General features: G+C 45.0%; 2 protein-coding genes across 2 annotated transcripts; both read left to right on the top strand.

The window, feature by feature from the left end:
* The first annotated feature begins 13614 nt into the window (after positions 1–13614).
* On the top strand, positions 13615–15162 carry LOC134461084 (retinal cone rhodopsin-sensitive cGMP 3',5'-cyclic phosphodiesterase subunit gamma-like). The gene is made up of 3 exons (XM_063213851.1): positions 13615–13939; positions 14083–14123; positions 14827–15162. The coding sequence occupies exons 1-3, from the start codon at positions 13803–13805 to the stop codon at positions 14901–14903; spliced, it is 255 nt and encodes an 84-aa protein (XP_063069921.1). The 5' UTR covers positions 13615–13802; the 3' UTR covers positions 14904–15162.
* Positions 15163–19145: 3983 nt separating this feature from the next.
* On the top strand, positions 19146–25140 carry LOC134461078 (retinoic acid-induced protein 3). Its single transcript, XM_063213838.1, has 4 exons — positions 19146–19445; positions 22344–23808; positions 24285–24340; positions 24524–25140. The coding sequence occupies exons 2-4, from the start codon at positions 22440–22442 to the stop codon at positions 24620–24622; spliced, it is 1524 nt and encodes a 507-aa protein (XP_063069908.1). The 5' UTR covers positions 19146–19445; positions 22344–22439; the 3' UTR covers positions 24623–25140.
* Positions 25141–25873: the final 733 nt, after the last annotated feature.

Below are 25873 nucleotides of genomic sequence, written 5' to 3'. Positions count from 1 at the left end.
GTGCGTATGTTTTGTGAGACACGTTAGACACTCACTGCAAAAAGTGCTGCTTAGGGCCAAACACAGCTTTTTGGGAAAATAGGTTTCTGCATTATTGAAGTTCTGTGTTCACAATATTTCTGCATTATTGTTGTCTGCATTATTGTGGTTCTATACTGTTAGGGCCACCTGGCTCAAGGTAGCCAAAACATAAAAGGAGGACGGAGTCAGGTGTGCAATATTAGTAGTCATATTTATTTACAGGTTTCAACGCACCAAATGTCAAGGTTTCCAACGTTCCAATTTCATTGCACAACAGACCAATACCACAACGCACATATTCAACGGACCAACGCACTTATTAATTTGTATTACAACGGACCAACGGACATGTTTCAATGGACCAACGCACTAAACACTTCAACGGACCAACTCATTAAACATTTCAACGGACACACACACACACACACACACACACACACACACACACACACACACACACACACACACACACACACACACACACACACACACACACACACACACACACACACACACCAGATGAGTTCAAATATACAACGGCACATGTGAAGGGAGATCAACTTGGGTTTTAAGGCCCTCAAGGGGCAACCCAGCCAGCAACAGAGACACACGCTCTGCCATCGCTGCCTCCCCGCGCTCTCGATTGTCGCAACAGACTGTTTTTTTAAAGAAGGCAGGTGCACCTGTGCCCCATCTCCACTCATTGGCAATCAGCAATCAGCACACCTGCCAGCCATTAACCACCTGAAACATGCACACCAAGAAGCAGCAGAGAGGATAGCCACGCCCCTTGGGGTGTAACAATACAGTATGTTCACAGTAATTAATATAATATTGTGAGTTAACCTATAGCCTAAGATGATTCACATATTGAATGTGTGTTGCCTACTTTTTTATTTTTCAATTGTATAATTAGGCTATATAATTATATTTTTCAATTAACAGTAATTCAAAGCAGCATTTTGGCATGTACAATTTAAGTTTCAACATTTAAGTCACTTAACTTAACTAATGTTCCAATCTTTGCATTACACTTTCGCCAACACTTTGCAAACTGTGTCATCAGATTTGTTAAATCAATCAGATTACACCCACTCATACTTGTGGCCATTCTCAGTTCTGACACACACACACACACACACGCACACACACACACACACACACACACACACACACACACACACACACACACACACACACACACACACACACACACACACACACACACACACACACACACACACACACACACACACACACACACAACACCAAATGAACCTTGTCACACATATACTCCTCTCTATCCTTTGACATGCATGCTTCCCTGACGTCACAGACCTGCTCTCTTCCGCCTTGCCTACACACTAATTGTTTGCCAGTCGATAGGGACGTCACACTACTGTATAGCCTGGTCCTGTCTCCGGCCCCGGGCCCTAGCACAGACCTGATCCAATTAGCATTGTCAGGCACTAGCATACAGGACAGGGAAGCAGCATCCAATCCACTGACTTGTACACGTCAAACTCAAATCCAGGATTACCTGCTGCGCCATCTCTTTGTTTGTGTTTTTTCCTTATCCATGACCTCACTACCTACCAAAGAAACTCAAGAGAAATAACAATCTCTTGGCGGGGAATGCATTGGCCACGGTGTAGTACGGGGGCGTTGCCTGAGGACACGAGTGGATGGAAAATTAACTCCCTTGCGCATGGTCATTGGTCAGTGGGTGCGATGGATACCATTTTCGTACTCCCTTGCACATGGTCAGTGGGGGCGACACCATGATGGATAATTTGTGGCCAAGTAATGGCAGCTGTTGGTCAGCAGTAATTGCTGGGGGTAATTAAGGACAGCTGACAGACATTCACGCTGTCCTATGACCTGTTCCACAGTGAATAACATTTCCGTACTCCCCTTGCCATCATTTCGTACTACGCTGTTGTGACGTGAGTAAGCCCTCTTGTCTCAAGCCTCTTTGCTACCTACCTACCAACTTACCTACATAGACCCCGCCCCCTTTGTCGCCTCCAGATCTTTCCATACATTCTTTACTATGACCTCACAGCGTTCCATTCATGGCTGAGCTTTCATTGGATTGAGGTCAATCTGCCTTTGATGTCGTTTCAGAGGAGAAGCACTAACTATGATAGAGTATATGCAGCAGGCTTAAGATATGGCTTCAGGGAGAGACAGGAGATATTTGCAAAGAGGCAGATTTTAGTTGAGTAGCATGGAAACTAAGTCTGTTTGATCTCTAGTTCTTTCTTCTTCTTCAAGGCTGCTGTATTTTAACTTCAAAAAGACACAGCGAACACAAGGGACTTCTCTGTTGAGTTTATTTCAATGCCTCCTCTTCTGTTTCTTGTTGCCTGTGTCTCCGCGTCTTTGTGTCTGTCTGTCTGTCAGCCAGTCTATCTGTCCTTCCCCTATCATTTCCAGTGTATTTTTAACTGTGAATATGAGGTCGCGTTCAGGCAGCCTCTCAGGGAATGGCAACCTCAATTTCATCCCAAATCATCTCCGAGTGCCGCGCTGCCAGTGCTTCACAGCCCTGTCCTGAGCTGAGCCCATGCTGAACTGGCGTGACCTTCAAAAAACTTCAAAACCACGTGCAGATTGTCACCACCAAAGCCACATAATCTGCCAAGTCTGGTGGGGCTTTCGACACGTTCATGCAGAATGCAGAAGTCCAAGAAGTAAGACTTGAAAAGGAGGCGGGCTTGATGTCTGGTCTGGGATTTTGTCACGTCTGGGGCTGGTCTGGACTGCAGATGAGTTGGGGGCATATTAGGACAACTATAGAGACCTAAAGGTCTGTGTGCTAGAAGATAACGACCAACATAATTACTTTTGGCAGATCAGGGGCAATGAGGGCAATAATACAATATTGTGCTTTTATGGAAAATAGCATATAAGCGATTGCATTTCTGATCCCTCCAGTGCGGCAGACTACAAGCCACACAGTGGTTAATCTGAGGCTCTTTAATAGACACATTGCACGGAAATAAAATTATTATGATGATGAGGGTGATGGTCATCATCCCTTTAAATTGAGCATCACACCCTGTCATAACTAACTTGCCATTCACGATGAAAACAATGAAAAGATCCATTCAGTCACATTCAGTCCTAGTAGTTTTTTCTCTGCACTTACAATATTGTTTTCAATTTTTAACAAAAATCAGCGAACAGATTATGCCCAATAGTTCAGCCTTGTTATCAAGTCACTGTGGGCATTTATAGCAATCCTAAATCCAAAACTAGTTATTGAAAACGAATACACTGAACAATCTTACTATGGCAACAGAAATTCTGGTTGTCAAACACAGTGGAACTGGAAACAACTGCTAGATGTGATTTGACTAAACTAATCAAAACACAAGTATGCAAACCACTTTGCTCAACCTATGTCCTATATTCACACCACCCTGTGTGTTTGTCTTTCCTATCTGATGCCACTAAGATTATGTTATGCCACGGACATAACAGTTTAAAAGTTTAAAGTTTAGACAGACTCGTTGTTCTAACGATACAAATCTTTGGTCAAATGGGTTACTTCTTCATAGAGAGATACGGTATGAATCTTGGGAACATTCTGTTATATTCTGCAATAATGAAATAAGAAATGATATCCATGCTTTATATTCTTGACAATAACATTGCTGACTAATAAGTTGTTGAGTAGTAAGTTGTTTCTGATTCACTGTTGACAAATGAGTGGCTGGCCATACACTGTTTTGCTTTTCCTGAACATATACATGTACACATACACAACCACACAGATACTAAAATGAAAACTTAATGGATAACAAAAAAATACATAAAAGTATTAATACACAAAAACTCACAAACAAAATAAATCCCTAGAACAAAACAACAACAAACACAATTTTGTCTCACAAGTGACATACAAATTGATCTGTGATTTTCTACAACACATCCTTCACCCTGCATAATGGTGTCCCCGGTGCGTAATAACTAAAACAGTGCATATGGTGTCCCCGGTGCGTAATAACTAAAACAGTGCATATGGTATCCCCGGTGCGTAATAACTAAAACAGTGCATATGGTGTCCCCGGTGCGTAATAACTAAAACAGTGCATATGGTGTCCCCGGTGCGTAATAACTAAAACAGTGCATATGGTATCCCCGGTGCGTAATAACTAAAACAGTGCATATGGTATCCCGGTGCGTAGTAACTAAAACAGTGCATATGGTATCCCCAGTGCGTAATAACTAAAACAGTGCTTGCCGTCTCTGTGGTGTGTTTTGGCCTTTTCTGTGGAGCACCTCCTCAACCAAAATGGCTGCCCTGTGGTTGAGGTTTCAAGGTAAGCACTCCTAAGCCAGCATTTCATTTCCTGGCGAGGACTTTGGAAAGCACCACAGCGCAGCCGCAAAATACAGTGAAAATACACCATCAGTCAACGCCAGAAAAGAAAATGAGCAGTTAAGCAAACCCTGACATGTGCATGGGAAATGTTTATTCATCATGGCAAACAATGGGGGAGCAGTGCAGTGGCAGCTCGAGACAGCAATTTATACCTCAGCACGCATGAATTTATAACTTCCAGAAACAAAAAACTGGCATCACCGCCTACCCTTTATTAAACAAAAACCTGAAATAAACCTGCAGGTTGGTGATGGCAGTGGATTATACTGTATGTGTCACATGAAGTTCAGTCCACAACACAACAAAGAATATTTATTATCCCCAACCCAGTCACATGACACCTTTACAGACAAACCAGCATACTTGTTTGCTAGTTTGTTTTTTCTTCATGTCACTGAACTCCATGTAACTGCAAACACGGCAGCTACAAGAATGGTATGGTACAGTGCAGTGTAGTTTGTTATGAACCACCAGTGCCCTTTTGAGGTCAGCTCCAGGACCCCCTCGACAGTAGTTCAGGCTCTCCTGTTCTCTGCTTTGGTCTCACATTAGATTACATTATATTGCATTTGGCAGACGCCAGACACCAAAGCAGCACCAAAGAGATCTTCAATCGAGGACATACTCATAGCCAACATCACTAACAGGATACAAAATGCATTTGCAGAGGGTTAAGTAGAGTACACTACACACACATATACAGTACATCATGCCATAGAGTCTGGCCCGGGACTGGGGCAGCTCAAGAATTGCCTTGCCTTGCCTTATTCCTCTTCGCTCCGAGTGGAGCATAGGGCTTCTACTAACTGCCTCCAGACAACACGATCTTGGCTTTTCCTCTTGGCTTCATTCCAGGTGATGTTTATTTTCTGGAGTTCATCTCTGGTGGTTCTTCGCCATGAGTCTTTGGGCCTTCCTCTGCGTCTTGTACCTTGAGGGTTCCAGTCGAGCGCATGTCTTGTGGTGTTTGACTCTGGCTTTCTTAGAGTGTGTCCAATCCATTTCCATTTCCTTCTTTTGATGGTTACTTCCAGTTCTTCATGTTCAGTACGTCTCCAGAGCTCGTTGTTGGTTATTTTGTTTGGCCACCAGATGCCACATAGATGTCTTAACTTCTTGTTGATGAATGGTTGTAGTTTAGCCAATATACCCTTGTTTATTTTCCATGTTTCGCAGCCATACAAAAGAACGGTTTTGACGCTGGAATTAAAAATCCTTAGCTTGGTCTTTAAAGAAATGGCTCTACTTCTCCAAACTTTGCTTAGGGTGGAAAACATTTGTTGCGCGCTTCTCTTTCGGGCCATCACATCTTCCTCTGTTCCTCCAGATTCTGTAACTATGCTGCCAAGGTAGCAGAACTGGTCTACTCTCTCAATGGTCTCTTCTCCACATTTGAGTTTGTTGGTATTTGCAGGGGTCTTAACTCTCATTTCCTTTGTTTTGTCCACATTTATATTGAGGCCTACTCTCTCTGCGTTTCTCTTCAAGGTGTCTACTTTCTGTCTCATATGCATTATTTTGTGGCTTAGCAAGCACAGGTCGTCTGCAAATTCTATGTCCTCTAACTGTCTGGTTAGTGTCCACTGGATTCCCGTCTTCTCTCTTCCATAAGACTCACGTGTTACCCAGTCCAGCAGGACGAGAAACAGTAGGGGCTTACCAGGCAGCCTTGTTTTACTCCAGTTTTTATTTCAAAGCCTTGTGTTGTTGTTCCATCATGTATGACACTGGCTTGAAAACCATCATACATCACTTTGATCATCCTGACCATTTTGCCTGGCACGCCATATTCAAGAATTAGTGAAGTAGATAGTCATGAAAGAGAAGAGTCTTTACTTGCTGCTTGAAGGTTCTTGAACGCACACAGAGCTGTAGCCCTGGCTGTACAAGTAGCCACCATGTACTTGTGCTGCATCCATGTGCCTTTGCCCTGCTAACAAATTCCTCATGCATTCAGCATGGTAGGGGTCTCTTACTGTACACAACACGCGCTGGCCAGTGATGTTGGTCAGTGCACATCATGATATAGGCTAACTAATGGGCAGTGATCGGTAAGCGGTTAGGGCGTCAGACTTGTAGCCCAAAGGTTGCCGGTTTGACTTCCGACCCGCCAGATTGGTGGGGAGAGTAATTAACCAGTACTCTCGCCCATCCTCCTACATGACTGAGGTACTCTGAGCATGGTACCGTCCTGCCGCACTGCTCCCTTTCGGGTGCCATTGGGGGCTGACCCTTGCACGGGTGAGGCATAAATGCAATTTCATTGTATGCGGTGAGCACTGTGTGCTGTGGAGTGCTGTGTCACAATGACAATGGGAGTTGGAGTTTCCCAGTTGGACTTTCGGCTTTCACTTCACAGGTAGAGTTCAGAGTTAAGCTTAGCATAAGCGAGCCAAGTCATTTGTGTGTCATGAGGTCAGTGATCTGAGCTTAAAGGGCTCCATGACTATGGCTTAGCTTTGACGGGGATTATTGCAATAGTAATGTGTAACATGCTGTGCCTTTCGAGGAAGGCTTGTCATGTGCGTCACCCCGATTATGAGGCTGGGGCAGACTCAGTTAAAACCAGACAACTTGGCACGAACGTCTAGTCTGGGTTTACATGGTCTTGGTCTGGATCTGGGTCTGGGGCAGGCTCAAGTTCACTGGGTTGTCCTAAAAACTCAGCTTTAAGATGAGCCAGACATACCTGAACATCTTGGCCTAAATCCTTTGGTCCATATTCAGGGAACTGAATAGGCTACCTCACAGCATACAGTACTAAAATTAGCCCAATGTGTCATAGGCCGGCTGGCACCATGTATGTAAGTGTCCGAAAAGGGACATTATGACCCGTAAGCAACCACAGCAAGCAGATGCAACAAAAACGTATTTATTATGCTCAGTTGAATGCTAAGCAATGGATCTCTCATTCCCAATTCTGCTCTGTCATTACATGCATTACAAATTCAGTATTTGTTCTAGTTCAGCTACTCTCTGAAATAACCATGTGCAAGTCCAGGAAAATGAAAAACGTTTGTTCAAGTCGCAGCATTCCAAAATAACCAAGGCAAGTAAGCCAATGGAACTTTTTAAATGCCGCTCAAAGCTACAGTGACACTGTAGAGCAGCAGGTCTAAGAACCTCTTGACCTTTGCTTGTTTACAGGTGATACAACACATGCAGTGATGAACCACTAGCCTACATGTTTTACCCCGTGATACTATTCCAGCAATGGATGTTATTACATCTGTTGTAACAATTATTCAGAAATTAGTGTCTGTGTGAATCACAAAGTACTGATGGTCTAAATGAGTAAACATTACATCTAAGTATACATGGTTTGCTGGTTATTCTGTATAATCTAATGTGTTTTTTTCTTTCCCCTTGATTTTTTAAAAAGTGTTTTTTTTTTGGGGGGGGGGTCTCTTTATTAGATTTTCACGAGATAGGACAGTGAAGTGATAAGAAGCAAATTGGGCGAGAGAGACGAGGAAGGATTGACAAAGGACCCGAGCCGGAATCGTATCCGGATCGGTCGCTTAGTAGACGAGTGCCCCACCGTTAGCGCCACGTCAGGTCCTTTCCCCTTGAATTTGATCTGAGTTAATGCTTGTTGTGTACATGTGTGTCTTGAAATGTCCATGTGGAAATTACGTGTATTTGTGTAAGCTACTTGACACCTAAATTAATTTCTCAATGGGGATCAATAAAGTTACTCCACTCTACTCTCCTACAATACAGTACAGCATATACATGCCAGTACAAATATAATAGAATAATTGATTTCAAAATTGGACTAAAGGGTATACTGTGTACTGTACTGTACATCTACTGTATGTCTCTGCAAGTCAGCAGTTCCTTCATGTTTCCCCTGCTGACCACAGTGGTCTTGCGCTGGCCTCAGTGCAACGAGCCTCAATGCATACGGTGGATGCCATCGCTATATTTACCAGGGTGCTTCCTAATGCATAGGCTACTAGACTGTTTGCACAGCGTCCTAGACTATGTCTAGACCAAACTCACCGAAGGCCTTCTGAATGCATTTCCTTTCACGTGCCGGTGGGTCTAGGAGTGCGACCACTGTCTCTCTCAGGTCTCCACTTCAGGAATAGAGGAACGTATATGGGCTCTATAAACACACCTTAATGTGTACATGCTTTATGCTCAGCCTCCAGGCTGGGCTAAGGAGGTGCCGTCCGGCCACTATGTCCAGACACAGAAAACAGACAAGTGCAGACTTTTCATAGCGTATTTTTGATCAAAGTCTATATGTCGTCTGTGATCGGCCAAAGGCCCAAAAATGTATTTACAACCACTGTCTGTTTGTCGGACTGCCTGTCTCCTTGCCGGGTCAGACTGTAGTCACAAAGAAAGGTTTTCCATGTTTTTTTTAAGTATTTTTTGGGGCTTTTTAAGCCTTTATTATTTGTTACATGACAGGATAGTGGAGGAGAGACAGGAAGTGAGTTGGGAGAGAGAGGTAGGGTGCCGGCAAAGGACCCGGACCGGAATCAAACCCTGGTCAGCCGCGTAGTAGACGAGTGCCCTACCATTAGCGCCACGGTAAGGCCACAAAGTTAAACATGTTTAACTGAAATCGAGTCATATTTAAGCAATTCACTCTATGACGTAAACAAAACCATCGATTTATTTAATGCGTATTTATTAAAATGTGACTAGGATATCTGGTAGGAAGGGACTTCCTTCTGTTACCTACCATCAGAACATGCAAGTCATTCAACAGAAATCTGGCATTGCATGTTGTTACTGGTGTAGTATCGGAGCCTTTTCACTGAACGCTTGTGCTCTTGCCATGTTGCACAATCGGGGAAAAAATGTCAGACAGGTGACCACGCAGCCAGACTAGTGCCTCATGGAAGTTGTTATTATTTTTTTCTTTTCTTGGGAGTGTGAGGACCTCATTCTTGACCTAATGCTTGATCCAATTTGGGGCTTACTTCCTCCAGGCCGCAGACGGAGCAGAACAGAGCGACGGAGCTGAGACAAGGGAAGGGAGAGAGTGGCATGGAGGGGATTGAGGAGAGGGGCGAGGTGGAAGGTCGGAAAGGGAGGGGCTCGGGGAAGAGGTCGGGAGACGAGGGGCCAGGAGTCTAAAGGTGTCTGACATGCTAACCCCCTTGCTGGGCCCATCACGCGTAACTGTTTGTTTTGACTTTTTTCTTTTAACTTGTTTGAAATTGCCAATAACCAAGTCGTAATGTGTTACTAAAGGCACTGTGCCTTGTCATAGGGGTGTAGTAGCCTACTATGGTAGTAATGTTTTTTTTCATTGACTCTTACAACGTTCCAGGGCTGGAAAGATGTGTGTTAAGGGGTTACGGTAATGCCTTGGCATCTGAGGAGCTCAGAGTTTGCCCAGTGCCAGCCTGCGGTAAACAGACACGTCATTATTACATAATCCCAGTCACCCACCAGTAAGTTGCAAAAATATTTCATTTTGAGTGGGTTAGACCTCAAAAATATGCCCTTACACTCACACAGTGAATAAGCTGTTCTCCTTTGCACGATCAGTTCCCTGCGTTTTTTAAGAGAGCAGTGTTCTGGTTAAAACCTCTAGCATATGTTGTCTACTACTTGCACCTGACAAAATGTCTTATTATCCGCCTGTACCAAATGCTCTGCACCAAAAATTACATAGAAATGAAAACACAAATAGATATATAGCCTACAGTTAAGTATATAGGCTACAGTGCATAATTTCAATATGATGAGCTAACAAGAGAGACATTTTTTTTAGCATTGTTACACATAGTAGCAGCTACAGATTTGTCTTATGACTTTTCTCGTAAATATTTTAATTTCAGTTGTGTACTGGTAGACAGTGGGTCATTTTAAACTGGACTGCTGAACTAGCTTGTGAGAGCCTGAGGCTGCGACGTCCTGAATACTTCCCGGTCCCTAATCCAGGACAGGTCCCTAACTGTCCCACTCTGATCTGTTGATTTGGGTCACCTCAGCGCTGCGTGGTCACAACACTATATGTGTGGGTGGAAGTGGCACACATAGTGTAGGACAAAACAACACTAGAAAAGAATAGAATAGAATAGAATAGAATAGAATAGAATAGAATAGAATAGAATAGAATAGAATAGAATAGAATAGAACGCGTAGAATAGAATGGAATAGGTCACAGGCTGATTATTCATAATGCAGTAAAAAAAACACTGTTTATTTAACACTAGAGTGGATTTAACATCTTGTATATTTTATTTGGTCCCAGAGTACTCTCTAATGTTGAATTAATACTGCGTCATTTACTGTGTAGACCGTAGACAATATTCCTAAGGCCTCATGAACTGGAGCTCACTGGAAGTCGTATTCTGTGCTCCTTCACCACTAAAGGTTCACAGCAAAGGGCCAAGCCCATGCAGCCAAACACTGGTCAGACATTTCCCTTTGTTTGCTGAGGCAAAACACCAGGGACACTCACGCTGGCCTCATGCTGAGCACGTATCTAAAGGCAGACAGACTCACATGTTCGACAAACGAGACCCATGCCGGTGAACATGCAGGGCACTCGTCAGCTTTAGGCCAGATACAGGCAACCTGTAGCTAACACAGTGCTGCTAAACAGCAAATGAGCCTTAAGCCAATTAAAGAAAGCCTAAAGGCATCTTGGTGCATCCATGGCCTGTCTCTATAGACAACCCATCTCCTCCCCCCTCCTCCAACGACCCAGTTAGAGCCAGGGGCTGGCTGACCTTAGGCCGTGGCATGACTGCAAGAAGAGATTGTGGGATTAGCAGGGGGTGGGGTATAAAAGGAGAGAGCAAGGATCCCTTGGCATCAAAGCATCATCAGCACAGCCACCTGCTCCAGGGACACAGAGAGACCAAGAGAGAGAGGTAGCTGCCGCCCAGTGCAACTCAACTCCACACAGGTGAATATGATTTCTCTTCTCCACTGCTGCTGGATTAAATTGGGACCTCAATGAAAACAAGACAGCCACAGATATTGTTTTGATAGCATAGCGGCATGGTTGGATTGAAGTTGATATGTTGCTGATGTGCTGTTGAACTTCAGGGGTTCTTTGGGTTTTGTTTAGTGAGTAGTGACTGGCTATGGATGGATTTAGTTTTTATTTGGTTTGATGCATTTGGATTGTAAGGCATTTGAAGTATTTGAAGGGCAAACGTTGACATGCAGATTTCTATTAAGAAGAATATTATGCACAGCAAAATAGTTGAGCGAATGGGTGGAGATAGATGCCAGATAACTATCTTCCTAAACTGACATAGCAGCATGCAGAGGGCAAGAGGAGCATGTCATCTGAGTCTACAGCACCTACCAGACATGGCAGGCATGGTCTGGTCTGCTGGCCCTCAAGGCTGCACAATCACACTCGTCTGATGGGAATACTGAAAGGATGGAAGAGAGCTCTGAAAACAAATTGGATTGTGTGGACTATACGGGGATTACACAATTGTGGAGCTGTACGGTCGTAAATTATTGAAGGATAGATTTTATGTAGTGTTCAAAAGCTAAGCCAGTTGAAGGTCCTTGACTTTAAGCATCTGCAGACAGCATATAACACCAGGGTTGCTTTCAATAACTAATGGAGAACGTCTGCTGGCCTTCACGGGTGCGTAGCCACACTGACGTGATGAGAATCTTGAATGAAAAAAAATATCCTTCATAGACCATGGAATCTTAAGTATTATATTATTGTTAATGCATTGTTTTTATGCCTTGTTTTCATATGCATTGTTATGCTGCAGTGTCCATAAACTAATACATGGCTGCTTTGGATAAACAATAGTAACAAGGTTTAGTATGGTTTAGTTCAGTATCAAGGAAGTAGTTACACAAACAGCAATGCAGCGATAAATAAGTGTGCATATAAAAACGTCCTGAGGTTAGGTACCCAAAGGAGAAGATCACAAATGTTTTAGTCCGGTAACACATCTGCAATGCGCAGAACGTCAGGATAATTGATGGTGACAGATGACAAGCAGAGACAAAACTCTAGGTAGATGCACACAGCTCGTGGATGCAGAGAAATCTCTAGAGTGTCTCTACATCTGCCAACTTACAGGCAGGCAGGCACAATCAGCGACGGCACAAAACACACCGCCTGACTGTGGACTTATATAACTTGGACTTGCAGCTCCTCAATTAATTTAATCAGATCAAAGATTTCAGGGAAGGTAAAGGCAAAGGAGGGAGAGGGGGGGGGGAGGGGAGGGAGAGGAAGATGAAGAGGCAGCAGAGACTGTGAGCAGCACGGTGGTGGTTTGTTTCCAAGTCTGGTAGTCTGAAGGTAATCCAATTAGAGGGAATGTTCCCCTGCTCGTTCTCAATACGCTAATTGGCATCTGTCATGATCCTTTAGTCGAACCGTGCCAGAGGTCCTCTGACTCGTGCCTGTCTGGTGACATGACAGGGCAATGCCATGATCAGTCTCAACAACAATCCTCTTACTGTGGACCATTTTTAGAACTTCGAGAAAGATTAAAATGATAGGACATGCTTTGACGACTAAAGCATTAGTAGAAGAGAGCGGAGATGCTTATCAGGGCCATTGGAAATAGGACATTTGGGACAGTGTGCCATGAAGAGTCACTTATTTTACTAGGTACAAGTAGATGGGATCGCAGGCACATTGACACATTGCTGGCTGGAAAACCTCAACTGCATCATAACAACATTGCTATTACACACAGTCTTCAATACGAGACTGAGAACCGCTCCATCACCATCTTGGCAACAGCAGAGTTTATAATGTAGGCCCTGAAAGAGTCAAGGTCTAATTATGTACTTGGGTGAATGATAGTGTTTTGAGGGAGAGAGAGAGAGAGAGAGAGAGAGAGAGAGAGAGAGAGAGAGAGAGAGAGAGAGAGACAGAGATGATGTGGATATTTCACCAGATTGCTAAAATAAGGTGGAAGTGGAAATACTTCTGTTCCTCTATGACTTAATAAGACATTTCTTTATTTGACCAAAAAAAACTCATAGGGGAAAGATAACTGGGTGATAAACAACTGCTGCAACATGGAAACTACCTCTTTAAACATCATGAACGCTTGGCACACCGTAAATCCTCGGGAATTAAGAAGGGCAATTAATTAAAGCGGCTGCTGGATGAAATCAACGTTAATCTCTGATTAGCCAAAGCTGCCCTAATCCAGATTAGTGGGGAAGAGAAGGAAAGCTGGCTGGTCGGGATTAAAGGCAAAGAGCACAGTGCCAAGAGGTTGAGGAGGAGACGATTCCTTTACAGTCAGGAAAAATAGGTGTACGTTGACCTTGGAGAAAAAGGAGTGTAAGAGAAACTGAAGGGGGAGGAATGGAAACATTTCAAGGACTGGGGAGGACTAAAGGTGTTGTATGCCTATGAATAATCTTTAGAGGTCTTGTCTTTTTCTCTTGCAGCAAAGCAGCAAGGATGAGCTCCTCAGGAGGTGCACTTTCCACTCCTGCCGGAGCCAACGGCCCAACGACACCCAAGAAGGGACCACCCAAGTTCAAGCAGAGGACGACCCGTACCTTCAAGAGCAAAGCCCCCAGGCCCGGACAGAAGGGGTATGTATCCTCCTCGCTCTCCTATCCAACAAGACGAGACACACACTATGTACACATAGCAATGATTCCGATAAACGATGATATTATATCACACTGTTATTATCACAAGGCATGCAAGTCATACTGTTGTCTCCTCTACACAGATTTGGTGATGACATCCCAGGCATGGAGGGTCTTGGCACAGGTATGTACTTTCTCACAGATTTTGAACCATCAAGCAACAACTCTGCAATCACTCGCTATTGAATTCCAATACACATAAGACATAGACCACCATATATGCAGCATTGTCTGCAACAGAGAAATACAGCATTTACAGTTTTAAGTAGCCCGGAGACACTAGTCCTAGAGAGGGAGTTAGGGAGAATGTCTCTGCAGTTACTTCCTGGCCTGCATTTAGAAATCGGCACAAACCTCCATTGGGAAGATCAATAAACAGAGATACTGTCATTTCAAAAAAGTTTTAGAAATACCAAGGCACTCATCTTCTTTGTAATTAAAATGCCTTTATTTTGTTGGGCATAGCATGATTAAAATACTTCGACGCGTTTCGGCATGAAGCCTTCGTCAGGAAGTGTGCCTGACAGAGATACTGTTTCTGTTTTTGCTGCTGTAAGTAGCCAGACCAGCGGCAACATTACTGTTAGTAGAGAGAGACAATGGTTTCTTTGGGGTTAGACATTTGAGTTGACTGTGGTCTCGTTTACATGAGGCATTTAATTCAGAATGAACTCAATTTAATTCAGAATAAAACTTAATTCTGCTTTGAAAGCGTCATGTAAACGTGTACATTTCGGAATGAAACCCATCATGTACATGAGGCCTGTGTGAACTAAAGTTGTGAACATTGAGGGATCTCACACTTGCCTCATCTTGTGTCCCTCCAGACTTCACGGTGGTCTGCCCATGGGAAGCCTTTGGAGACATGGAGCTGAGCGACCTGGCCAAATACGGCATCATCTAAACCTGACTGCCTCGCCTTCCACCCAAGCCCCGCCTTTGACCACGCCCCGCTGTATAGACCGGCCCAGCCCGCTTCTCTTGCCCTCCAACAGCCCCCCAGCGCTCTCCTGCCCTCCTCATCCTCCTTCTCCATCTCCATCTCCATCTTCTTCTCCTTCTCTTCTTTCGCGATCTTTGCATCATGTGTGCAGCTGGCACACCCATGCGGCGCGGCTTGAAGAGCACCAGCTCCCGCCGCCCACAGACTGTTTAACAGCACACATATATAAAGCTATTATTGTCTATTATTATTACTACTATTATTATTATTATTATATAATGCTTTTTTATTTTTATGATGTACCTTTGTATGATACAATGATGACGCGATTGGCCTCTACCATCCTCCCTGAAGAACCCCCATCTCCTATGATATCTTGCACTTGCACTCCACACGATAGTCTACCTCGACATTCACCCCTTAACCCTCCACTCACTCCCTCCACTATCATTCAAGGCGATGCATGTACATATGTATATTAGTCAAGCCTAATGATGTATTTAACATATATCTGGGTTGTGCTGTATATGCTTCTATAGGCATGAGGATATGACTGGAGTTTGATCTCTATATCAACAAGACAAGCTATCTCTCCATCCCTTCCTCCCTCTTTCCTCTCCCTTCCCCTCCATTCCCTCTCTCCATCCCTTCCTCCCTCTTTCCTCTCCCTTCCCATCCATTCCCTCTCTGCATCCCTTCCTTCCTCTCCCCATACATACCTCCATCTCTATCTCCCTCCCTCCCTCCCTCCCTCCAGTTTCCCCCCTTCCCCCTACCCTACTCCCTCCATCCCTTCCGCGTGTGGTCCACCTCTTTTGGTACTTGCTTAGTCTCGTAGCTTTTTGCATTGTATATACCGGTACGTGGTGTTTTTAAAAATGAGAGGGTTTGTATGTATGTATTGGACAAAATGGAAACTAACTAATGTGTTGTCAGATCATGTTTTGTCCGATAATTGTCCTCCTACTTTTCTCCTTCCCCCGCCTGTCTTCCCTGCTCCCACCACAACTCACCTTTATTCACATGACAGTTGTGTACAACACGTTTGTTTTGTCTGAATGTGACGGTCCCTTGTACGTATGCAGTTAGGCTCATTAAAAGGTTTCTATATTTTCAGTGTAGTGTCTTCTCTGCTGGACTAGAGAGATCATTTCATTCAACCTTCTAACACCCTCCCACAAAGACCACTGTATTAATGAATCACTAATCGCATACCAATGACTTTGGGCTTTCATAATGACACATTATACTTACTCTGACATTACAACATGACATTCTTACTGTACATTGTGGTAGCTTTTGCTACTTAATCTCATCAGAAAAAATACAAACAAAATAAACATTTCCCAATCCTTGACCTTTTATAAACAAATCTGCTACTGCCAGAGGTGTATGAAGTGAAAACAGAAGTGTACAGAGTAAGTCTTACAGTATACCGCAATCTGCCTATGTGACAAATGAAGAGGCAGGACCCAAGTGCGACTCCGGTGCACTTCAGTGAGTTTACTTCAAAAACCAGAGAACAAACAAAACTACGCCACGAGGGTTGAAGCAGAAAATTCACACAGCAAACAGCTAAATAGGACTGTGGAAGAAATACGCTTGCACACACAGAGTCCAACAGAAATGCTGCAACAATCCACGAACAAAGAAGGAAGTGAGAGTCTTTAAAGTCTCTGGTACAGGTGTGGGTGATTGGTGAATGGTGCTGAGGAGGCGCTGATTGAAGGTACTTGGCCAGTGATTAGTTGCTTGTTGACCAATTAGTACTCTGGCGACATTGATCTTTGAGAGGGAGGCGTGCAGGATGTTACAACCTACCTGTACCTCATTATGTACAGTGGAATAACTGCTGTATAAACTACAGTGCATCATCCCAACTCCTCAATATTTCACCAGACTGCAATTTTTTACGTCTATGGTATGCCCTTGCAGTTAAAATGTGACATGGGCCTCAAAGGCGCCCCCTTGTGGCATCATAACTTCACTGACCATTAGGGTTAGGCAAAGGTCTAGGTTTAGGCCACCTAGTCAACATGTGACGTGGCAGGTATGCCTTCGACGTCAAAAATTGCAGTCTTGTCAAAGACAGTCAGAAATTGACAAATTGGCATGAGACGGTGTTTGTATAAGACAGGGATGGGGAACCTAATTTTCAAGGGCCATTTACAGCCCTTCAGGCCGTCTTATCTGGCCCCTGACATATAAGTTATGCAGTTTTACATGAAATATGACATGTTTTGTGAAAAAAAAAAAAAGTTACACACAAAAAATTACACTTGCAACACAATTAAGTAGCCTGAAGTTCAGGGACAAATCCTGGTTTGTGTTACCCACCTCTGGTATAAATTATGCAAGAACCTGTACCGGTATTGTAATCACATAAGGGCTGAGTTTGTGCTGGGCCCGGCCAAAGTTGTCAGCAGCCCTGACCACAGCACACTGCCATAGCACAACAGCATCGATCCTCTGACAATGTCATTGGTCTGTAATGTTTCCTGATGTTTCCTGGCCTGTGGATGGAGCAGCACTCCTTCCATGGTCTGGCACCCCACTACCTCACAGACCTCCTTCACCCCTATGACCCCTCAAGATTCCTGCGGTCCTCTTCCAAGGGCCAGCTGATCGTCCCTTGTACCAGGCTCAAGGCCACCAGTGACAGAGCCTTCCATGCTGCTGCTCCTCCCATTCTTTGGAACAATCTGCCTGACCACATCCAGAATGCCCCTTCACTGGCCATGTTTAAGCAACACCTTAAGACACATCTCTTCCTGGAGGCTTATGGCTGCTAGTTCCACAAGCACTTTCACTTACATGCATTCACACACACGCTCACACACTGACGCGCACACACACTCACACTTTCCAACACAACACTCTGTGAAGCATCCTTGGGTGTTTTGAAAGGCGCTATATAAAACGAAAGTATTATTATTATTATTGTTGCATTTTTCTTTGTTTATTCGCCCACAAACCTATCGGGTGGAACCCTTCAGCCTGTAATGACGATTGCACCCATAGGTGGTAGGTGTGTGCCCTATCTTTATGTGGGATTCAGCACCCAGTTAAAAACTGGGGGAATCTTGAGGCGATAGTGTGAATGTGTCTCCTCCTCTTTTCTGTGGAAGCAACGTTAACATTCACTGACGGACAGGACACCATGGCAATGCATCACGCACTTCCACAACAAGCACATTTTCTTTCCATTACACACCATTTGAGGAGGATTGATTGAGCAAGAATACTCCCACCACCACACCCCACACCAGTCCCTACTCCCTAGCCCCACCTTGATTCTCTGATTCTTTATGTGTGAATGTTCTTAATCTTGTATCGTGTGACATTCTGACATAAGCCACTCAGAGTTAACGGTCAATAGAAAAAAAACAATCACAGCTAAACTGAGGACAAGGCAAGAATGCTTTTAGGTGTCTTAAAGAAGATCTTGAGGGATTTTTATGTCTTTCGTTGCTCCCTGTGCACACCTTAACTTGTAGGAACTTGACCGAAGAATTTAAAGGCAGGCTTACAAGAGGCATAACACACACACACACAGACACACACATACACATACACACACACAGTGATTTTCCTGTCGTCAAGCATATAAACTGAATGTGTTGCATTGGTAACGGGAAGTTCAATCGTTATTTAATATGAGTCAGTCAAATTGCTCATAATCCACCCTAGCAACGACCTGTGTGATGTCCAACAATGTCTTCTATCAAGAATCATTCAGGTAACCATGTAACAACATCTATAATCAAACTTCAAAACTTCAGTTGAAAATATTATATTCACAGTAAACGAGTGGATGTGTAAGTGTGTGTTGAACTCCAAAGTGGGTTTCTCTGTGCTCTCTCTCTCTCTCTCTCTCTCTCTCTCTCTCTCTCTCTCTCTCTCTCTACCTGTTCCATAGCCCCTAGGGGAGTTTTAATGCCCCACCCAGTCATCTCTGGCAAAGTAAGATTGAATCATGGGGAAGTGTGTGTGTGTGTGTGTGTGTGTGTGTGTGTGTGTGTGTGTGTGTGTGTGTGTGTGTGTGTGTGTGTGTGTGTGTGTGTGTGTGTGTGTGTGTGTGTGTGTGTGTGTGTGTGTGTGTGTGTGTGTGTGTGTGTGTGTGTGTGTGTGTGTGTGTGTGTAGGTGTGTAAGGGCCACTCCCCTTCCACCTAACACGCTGTCAATGTAAATTCTGCAAGAGTGAAAACAATCCACTTTTTTCCTCTTTGACACCCCATGCACTCCTTCCCCTACATCTCTTTCTCTCTTCTCCCTTCACTCCTGTCTTACTTCCTGTGGTTTTGTTCCCTGTCTCATCGACAACTGGGAGAGAGATCTCTCTCTTTCACAACCACAGCTATGGAGTCCTGACAGGCACTCACATGTGAAACAACTACTGCTATGAAAGTATTTACCTGTGTTGCGCTCAACGAAGACAGACTCTCCGACCTATCTACCTGGATTTAATGCTGTTCAACAACACTGAAGAGGCTGGATTGTAGGTGTGTACCATCATATTTTTTACTTTGGCCAAACGACCTTATAATGTATTTGTGTTACCTGTATCTGTGTGTCAGCCATTAACAGTAACTTAAAAATACCATTTATAAATCTGATATGAACATAGCTGCGTTTAGGCCTTTTCCATGTTTTTCCCAAGTTGGCCTACAGCTATTTTCCACTTTAAAAAAAAACATGGCCTTGTTGCAACACTCCAGAACTTTTAACTGACCTGTCTTTATCGCAACATCTTTGATGTGACACACCATGAGCTCATATGGCGGTGTCTCGTTTGAGCAGAGACCTGATTTGTGCCAGACAAACCAATACAAACCAAATAGCATGTGGCGCAGTCATACCATCTTATTTATTTTTTTGGGGTGGGGTGGGGGTGGGGGGGGGTCAACTTTATTTGACAGGACATTGAAGAGTGGGACAGCAAATTAGTGGGAGAGAGAGATGGGGGAGGATCGGGAAATGACCCGGGTTGGGAATCGAACCCAGGTCGCCCGCGTAGCAGTCCAGTGCCCAGCCAACTAAGTCACGGCAGGGCCCCAGTCATACCATCTTGAATAATCTCAAGTAATCTGAAGTGGTCAAATGCTGAGATAAAACGTTTAGCTGTGTGGAATTCAAACTGGCTGGATCTCTCTCTCTCTCTCTCTCTCTCTCTCTCTCTCTCTCTCTCTCTCTCTCTCTATCTCTCTCTCTCTCTCTCTATCTCTCTCTCTCTCTCTCTCTCTCTCTCTCTCTCTCTCTCTCTACTGGGCAGCTTAATCTGGTTCAGTGCAGGCAAAGATGGAGGGCCAATTTCACCCTGGCAGCGATAAGCTCAGTAAATGTCATCTTTGAATCAGTGACACTCAACAAGCGCCCTTTTATGAGCTGCAGGAAGTGAGCGCCGGCTATCGGGAGTATATATCTCTGGCCGCTCTCTCACGTCCGCACTATCTCTATGTTGTTTCAAAGCTTCCCCTCGTGCTCTCTCTCTCTCTCTCTCTCTCTCTCTCTCTCTCTCTCTCTCTCTCTCTCTCTCTGTCTCTCTCTCTTTCTGCTTCAATTGATCAATAGATAGAGATTAATTTGTGTGGCACAAGTATTATTTATTTCCCTCATAAAGGAAAAGCTATTTATAAATATAAATCTGTTTTTCTGGTCCTTCTTTGCTTTGTTGTGATGTGCCTGAGCTTCCTCTTTGGCAATAAGTGGCCTCCTCGTGTCTTGTTTGGCTGTTCTATTCTGCTCATCCTCGTCCTCGTCCCCGCTCCCCTCTGCTGCCATGTTTTGACTTGTTTATTCCTCATTATTTCATTCTCTCAGCTCAGCCCTCTAGACAGCCTTGGCTGCACCCTCTGTCTGCTCTGCGTGTCTGCCTGCCTGTCTTGTCTCTCCGCCCGCCTGCCCTGTGTGTGTCTTTTCTCCTCAGATCTCTGCTGCTTTGTAGTTGGTTTAGCACTGCCAGCTGCATCAAGCTTCCTGTAGATAAGACACACACACACACACCAAGTTTCCTCATGGCATTGAGGCTGACTGGTCTATGAAGTGTGCTAGCTACTGTGCATTACATTACGTTACATTACATTATACTTAGCTGATGCTTTTATGCAAATTGACTTGTGGTTATTTTACAGGGTATTGGTTACAGTCCCTGGAGCAATGTGGTGATAGGTGCCTTGCTCAAGGGCACTTCAGCCATAGAGCTGTAGGCAGGTAGAAGTTCCCAAGAAGGATGGGATTCGAACTGACAACCCTCTGAATTTAAGACCACTTCCCCAACCATTAAACCACAGCTGCCCCACAAATCACACAACAAATCACACTCTGAGAGGAGATTAATGTACAAATTCTCCATTTGTGATAAAAGAGCAATGTAACGAATAGACAGGCTTGTTTATTTCCTGTACTATACATTGCATAAAAGTGTCTATGAAATGTTTCTATGAAAAATGTCTTACTTTACTTTTATTTTTTAGGACATTGCACATGAATGAACATATACAAACATAGTTAATGTGCCAGATTATATCACAAAGGTTAATTTCCATCTGGTGTCAAAAATAGGCAGGCTAGATGTTTACAAGCAAAGAAATTAAAATGACAGACATACATTTTATACATAAAAGATGTAGGCCCATTTTTATGTGAATATGACACAAAATGGCCATCTTGACAAGCTGTAAAAGAGATTTGTTGATATCCTCTTCAAAAAATATGCAAAAGCTCATGAAAAATTCTGCATATGAATTTAAAAGTATGTCTAGCTGGACATTTCCACTAAGACGCATACAAACCCTATACGTTTACTCAACTCAAAGCAAATTCTTTATTTAAGATGATTCAACATTTTTTTTTATTTTTTTTTACAACGCACACCATTTCACTCCATTAGCTCACTTGGAACATTAAACTGATGAATGCTTCTTCCTCAACAAATAGCTTATAGGGACCTTTCCTTATCCCAAAGACCCTTGCATAATTGCTCCCCATTATGGCATTACTTGACTGCAACCTAATTTGCCAACCAAAGCAAAAACCAAAGCTTACTATTGTTATAAGCAAAACAGGATCATGTCAGTACGCTTTACACAGTCTCAGGACCAGCCACCAGGATGCGATGCTATACCCTGCCTACCCTGCCCTGTGACCCAGATTGGCACCAGGCATACAATATGTGTTGGGTTCAATTAGTTATGTCTGCCAGTCACATTAGGTCCCAAGGACCTGGGACACCCAAAACAGATCCAGCCTCATAGCAGTTGTTATAGGCAAAACACATTGTGACTGAGTTAACGTTACACATTCTTAGGATTAGCCACCAGGGTGCACTGCCGTGCCCTGTGACCCTGATTTGTACCACACAGGGATAGATTGCTAATGTCTGCACATTACCTTCATTTCAGGTGATTTCCATCCAAACCTCCACTGACTCCCCAAACAGCCCAAGAGACAGGAGCCTGGGAGAGGAGAAGTAAATTTTTTTCATTGGAGCATAAATCATGAGACTGAAAACAATGGCGAGTGTTTGGCCCACGTGTCCATCCCCACGTGTCCTCCTCCTGCTCCTGCTCCTGTCCACCTCCCTCCCCTCCATCCATGGCCAAACCTCCACCGCCATCCCCTCCCTCACGGCCGACGCTGCCGACAGCACCTCCGCCCCGCTGAGCCCACCAGCAGCATCCGCAACTCTCACGCCTCCCCTAAACCCCACTACCACAGGCTCTGCCGAGACCTCCGCCACCACCTCCACCTCCACCAGACCCGTCACCCTAACAGCCCCACCCCCCGTGCGGAACTCCAGCCTGGGCCCCGGTGACCCCACAGACGGGGTATCTGTAGCCATAGTCACCGCTCCGGCTCCGGGTTGTGGGCCAGGCCTGGACCCCGTCTACTCTAACCTGTGTGACAAGCAGGCGGCGTGGGGCATCGTGGTGGAGAGCCTGGCTGCGCTGGGGGTGGTGCTGGGTCTCAGCCTGCTGCTGGGGCTGGTGCTGTGGGGCCTGTGGCGCTGCTGCTTCTGCTCGTGCCGGCTGCGGAGCTCCCACTGCGGCCGGGGCTCGGGGGGAAGCGTGGCCTCCCTGGGGCTGTTCCTGCTGGGGGCCGCCGGCCTGCTGGCGCTCACCTTCGCCTTCGTGGTGCGCCTGACGCCGCGCACCTGCCCCACGCGCCTCTTCCTGTTCGGCGTGCTGTCGGCTGTGTGCTTCTCGGCGCTGCTGGCCCGCTGCCTGGCGCTGCTGGGCTTCGCAGTGGCCCGCGGCTGGGCCGAGCCCGGCACGGTGCTGGTGCTGTCGCTGGTGCAGGTGATCATCGCGGTGGAGTGGCTGCTGGTGGTGCTGGTGCGCGACCGGCTGCCGTGCAGCTACTCGCAGCCGGAGTTCGCCATGCTGCTCATCTACGTGCTGTGCCTGCTGGCGGCCACACTGGTCCTGGCCGTGCGGCTGGTGTGGCGCACGCGGCGCACCTACGGCTACAGCTACCGGCACACGGCGTCGTGGAGCCGCGAGGGCCACACGCAGGCCGCACTGCTGCTGGGCACCGCGCTGCTGGTGGCCGCCCTATGGGTGGTGTGGATCGCCCTGCTCACCCGCGGCAACCGCGAGATGGGCCGGCAGCCCGGCTGGGACGACCCGGTGCTGGCGGTGGCGCTGGTGTCCAGCGGGTGGGTGCTGCTGCTGGGCCACGGGGTCAGCCAGCTGGTCTTCCTGTGCCGGGGCGAGCGGCGGGCCAAGGGCAGCCCCCTGGACTTCACCAGCTGGACCAGCCCCTCGCCCGGCATGGGCAGCCTGCCCAGCCCCACCAGCCCCGACCCCAAGGGGGGCCGAGACAACGGCAGCTTCGAGAACGACACTGCAGACAATAGGAAAGGAGGTGAGACTTAGAGATGGTGGACGGTGGACGAAACAGAGATGTAGGAGTGGAAGTACTGTTATATATATATGTATGTAGTTACAACACTAGTAGTATTACATGGTTTCAATTTGGTAATGTCATACCACTAGTGTTGTAATTACATCTGTAAGAAAACTTCTACTTTTACTTTATACAACTGGGTGGAAATGATGATGGTGATGACGCTGGAGAGAGTGTGGTGTAGTGATAGTGGTAGAGAAAAAGGAGAAAGTGTGATGAATGGTCTGTGGAAAGAAAGGAACTCTGATGAGAACAGGGTAAAGTAATAGAGTAACTCTAAACTTTTAACTTTTGGAGTAATGGCTAGTTAATACAGATTATTCACTGTCAGAGCAATACAAGTGCTGAATTGTTTTTTTTAATGAATGAAACTATGAGGAATAATTAAACTCTATTTTTTCATTCAATATGTCACATTAATGTTACTCTTTCAGGTAAAAGAAGTGAACCTGTACTGCGGTCCCCATATGAATCAGGATTTTCCATGACAGTAAGTGTGCAATTTGACAAAATGCCCGCAGACAGCCCAGTGAGCAATGTTTGAAACAATGTGAGGAAATCCAATAGTCAGCTCAGTAACAAAATCAATGGCCGGTTTATGCAATAACATTTTCTCGCGCATAGACGAAGGTAAGCACATTACACCGCCTGACCTTTCTGCTCTTGCTTCCAGGAAATCGATCCAGATAAAGACTATTCCATTCCGAGGCCTCAGACCACAAACATCAACGAGCCTTACGACGACTACTATGGACCCAGCGTTGGTAACTGACACAATAATGCAGTAACAATATTCCACCCACTAATTCATACTACAGTCGGCCCAGTTTTGCCATTTTCGCCCTTTTTATTTTCCTGCCACAGGATTTTAGACTGGACTCCTCCATAGCTTGCACCTGGATGCACCTTGAACACAAACTGAATGTACGTAGCCTAGCCTCAGCCTGGGTCATCTTCATAACTGGCCAAAAGACTTGTCTCCTACAGCTTTGCTTGGACTGAGGTCTTGATAGTCGGAGATACTGTGTGGAGGAAATTCTTTAGTTTAATTATACATGTTGACCTTTAGGTTGACCTTTCTAGGCCCAGCAACAGCCTTTTTTCTTGACAAACCTTGACACCATTGTTTGATTGTATGTATTGACTATTTTGTACAGTTTTTACTTTATTTGAATAAAATTATATCGTGTTGAATTCTTGAAAATGTTATTCGCTGAGGTATGGCTGGTGCATCGATCCCGCCGATTGTTTGTGGGGCAGCTGTGAGGAGAAGATGAGAGGAAATGAAGAATTCAGATGCAAAACCCCCTAAATGCCTTTTCAGAAAATAATCTTAATTAATTCAAGCTATCAAAATTGCACATTTTTTTATTTTATTTATGTAATATAACTATTTATATGGATTATCAGGTACATGAATGTAAACCAAACCAACAACGGGGTTCTCTAAAAATATAGAAGTACAGGCCTTCAGAAATGGAGTTAGGGGGTTTTGCATCTGAACTCTTCAAATGGTGTTCTAAATCATACCACAGGATGGCACTCTAGTTCACCTAGTAAAAGCAGAGTCAGTGTCTGCCCCACCATAACACAACTGCCAAGCATAAAACAACTTACTCTTGCAGACACTTAACAATATTAATAACATGATAGCCAATTAAAATATTGAACAATAAATTATTGTAATAATATCTCTCTGGAGCAAGCAGTCATCCCATCACTTTTCAAAGCTGCTACCATCATACCCGTGCCGAAGAAATCATCACCATCATGCTTCAATGACTACCGTCCTGTAGCACTGACGCCCATAATCATAAAGTGCTTCGAACGGCTAGTCCTGTCACACATCAAAGCCACCCTACCCCCCACCCTGGACCCCTACCAGTTCGCATACCGAGCCAAGCGATCCACGGAGGATGCAATCTGCTCTGCCCTCCATCCAGCCCTCACCCACTTGGACAATAAAGACTCATATGTGAGAATGCTGTTCATTGACTTCAGCTCAGCATTCAATACCATAATA

This window comes from Engraulis encrasicolus, chromosome 2, assembly GCF_034702125.1.
Source record: "Engraulis encrasicolus isolate BLACKSEA-1 chromosome 2, IST_EnEncr_1.0, whole genome shotgun sequence".
In the NCBI taxonomy this organism is placed as follows: domain Eukaryota; kingdom Metazoa; phylum Chordata; class Actinopteri; order Clupeiformes; family Engraulidae; genus Engraulis; species Engraulis encrasicolus.
The sequence above is the reverse complement of the archived record's forward strand: the minus strand, read 5'-3'. Positions and strand labels throughout refer to the sequence as shown.